The 2,500-nt window shown below is 39.7% G+C and overlaps 1 protein-coding gene across 1 annotated transcript in view; it reads left to right on the forward strand.

The window, feature by feature from the left end:
* The window catches only part of LOC122266832 (protein FAN), a 29,326-nt gene that overhangs the window by 25,329 nt on the left and 1,497 nt on the right, over positions 1-2,500 (forward strand). The window contains exon 20 of the mRNA XM_043036710.2: positions 1,227-1,336. Coding sequence (XP_042892644.2) covers positions 1,227-1,336 — 110 coding nt within the window. The remainder of the gene's footprint in view (positions 1-1,226; positions 1,337-2,500) is intronic.

A 2,500-nucleotide genomic window follows, 5' to 3' on the forward strand; every position in this document is an offset into this window, starting at 1 on the left:
GAGTGATGATGACAACTGCAGTCATAATTACTATAATTCCCATGATATTAGGCAAAATAGGTTTCACCAAACATCCAAAACCTAGATGGCACCACTTGAATGGCACCCATCCACTTTCTCTAGCAAGCACTATCTTTATAGAGTGATGGCACACAGCAAGTTGCCAACCTCTTGCTCTAAAGTACCACAGATGAAGGATGAGTGATGGCACACAGCAAGTTGCCAACCTCTTGCTCTAAAGTACCACAGATGAAGGATGTGCAGGCAGAACGGGAAGAGGAAGGTGACTCAAACTGTGCTCAATGTCTACATTGTACCCCTGTTACAGTAGGGATGCTTTTTATTGTGGCACTCACAGTCATAAGCACGTTTCCTTCCTCTTCCCTATCTCTTCATGTTATCTTCATTTTGGATGGTTACATGTTTTGTATTTGTTCATAGCAGTACACAAATACAAAAAAATAGAATTTCTATTTGTCCTCCCATAAAACAACAATACTTCTATTACACTGAGTATAAAAAAAATAATAAGCTGATATGGACCCTAAGCTACAATTTTAGTCAACTGCAGTATTGATAGAGCCTGTGATATGACAGACATATGTCAATAAATACATTAACCCACTCATGACAGGGGCATTCCAGCCTTGCATGTTACAATGCTGGGGCTCTCGAACACATAGGCCTAAATCAGTTAAATAAACGACACCGTATGGCGTCACCCAGCGAACGGGCCTAGAATACGCGGTACTGTAGTGTACCACCCGTCCAGAGAGGGTTAAAACACACAAAAATTAAAACACAAAAGTGGCTCTAGCTTTATAACAAGTAACTACAAGAGAGTAGGAAAAATCAAGGTATGTTGCATGATACTGTATTGAAATAAAACCCATCCTGGAGACTGGGCAAGCGAATCTATCCCCTGTCCGCAACGGGCAATCACTATCTATTCTTACTGAATCAACACTAAAAATGAGTTATAATATTTGGAATCAGCAGATTAAAAGCTACTCTATGAGACTTGAAAGCAATTGGAATCTGCAGATCAAAAGCTACTCTATGAGACTTGAAAGCATTACTATAATTTTCAGGCTGCCTGTGAAATTTTGGTACAGGTTACCCATGACAAAAAATAGTATGTGTGTCCTTTTTGGGTTAAAGAATATGATGTGTAGATACTCTGTATGTCACAAGGGCTTGGCACTGATTGCACATTATTCTTACAGATGCGTTGCGTGGGAAGGACGGCTGGTGATAGGTGGAAGCGTCAGTGGGGACGTCATTATGTTTGACATGGGAACTGGGGCTGTGATCAAGAGGCTGACTTCTCACACTGGTTTGTGTTCTTGTTGTATTCTATTGTTATGAATGATGCAATAGTTGTGAGGTATGATTTGATATTTTCAGATTTGTTTTTGTTAGAATGCTTTAGTCATCGAAATTCATTTTTTCTCATTGTGGTATGGATTGATAAAAAGGTGAATTAAAAAAAATATCCATAATATGGTACTGGGCACATGTGAGTAAAAGATTCATCAAAGTATATAAAATTATTGAGAAAATAACATGGAATATAATTTATTCAAGGAATGTGTATCATAAAAAGCATTTACCTATATATATGTGTGGCATAAAGATTGACACTTAGTTATCACATGCTACTCAGATACATTTATTAAAAGAGAATAGATGAACCCTTTGAATGGTAGATTGATATCCAGACAATAAAGACAGGCAGACCTTTCATATTGCTTAGTGCTTTGTGTACAAAACTTAGATCTAGTGAACCCACTAGCAGCAGATGGCATGATTTGCTGCAAAGGCAGAGTCGGTCATAGATGCGGATGGCACCGTGCCAGACAATGTAAACCAGCCATCCTACTGCAGAAATATTTATTTAAAACCACGACCAGTGGTTAAGGGCACAACAAATGAGCAGAATATTATAGAGGCCTGCTATTGGCCCTCCAGTGTTGTTTCAGTCCTATTTTCACATTTTAATGTGTGTCTGGTAGAATTGCTCCACCCACACTCCCCACCCCATATCTCCACACTTAATCTCTCTTACGCGACTCCACCTGCCTTTTCATCCCACCCTTCACATCTCTCTTCCCACTCACACATTTTTTTCCACCTTTAACCCATTCACGCCGGATGATGTGCTGACACATTTCATGGTTTTTGCGTCAGATGCCAGCAACAAGATATTTGGTCAAGGCCAAAGCGTGCGTACAGCCCAGGCTCACGGCTAGTGCACCCGAAAACCCCGGCATTGTGACCATTCAAAGCCAGAATTGCCCCGGCGTGAATGGATTAAGTGACTATGCGATGCTATGCTTTGTCATTTTGCTACTTGGCAACCATTTGACATGCTAGTGAAATAAATTTCTTCAAACTTCACAGGTCAAATCTTCTATTCATATAATATAAAGATTCAATTATCATTGTGGCTATTGGACAATGATTTGCGGTTTTTGGGAGTCTATTGTGATCATGAATT

Source organism: Penaeus japonicus, unplaced genomic scaffold, assembly GCF_977035675.1.
Source record: "Penaeus japonicus unplaced genomic scaffold, GWHDUDI00000001_assembly GWHDUDI00000034, whole genome shotgun sequence".
NCBI lineage: Eukaryota > Metazoa > Arthropoda > Malacostraca > Decapoda > Penaeidae > Penaeus > Penaeus japonicus.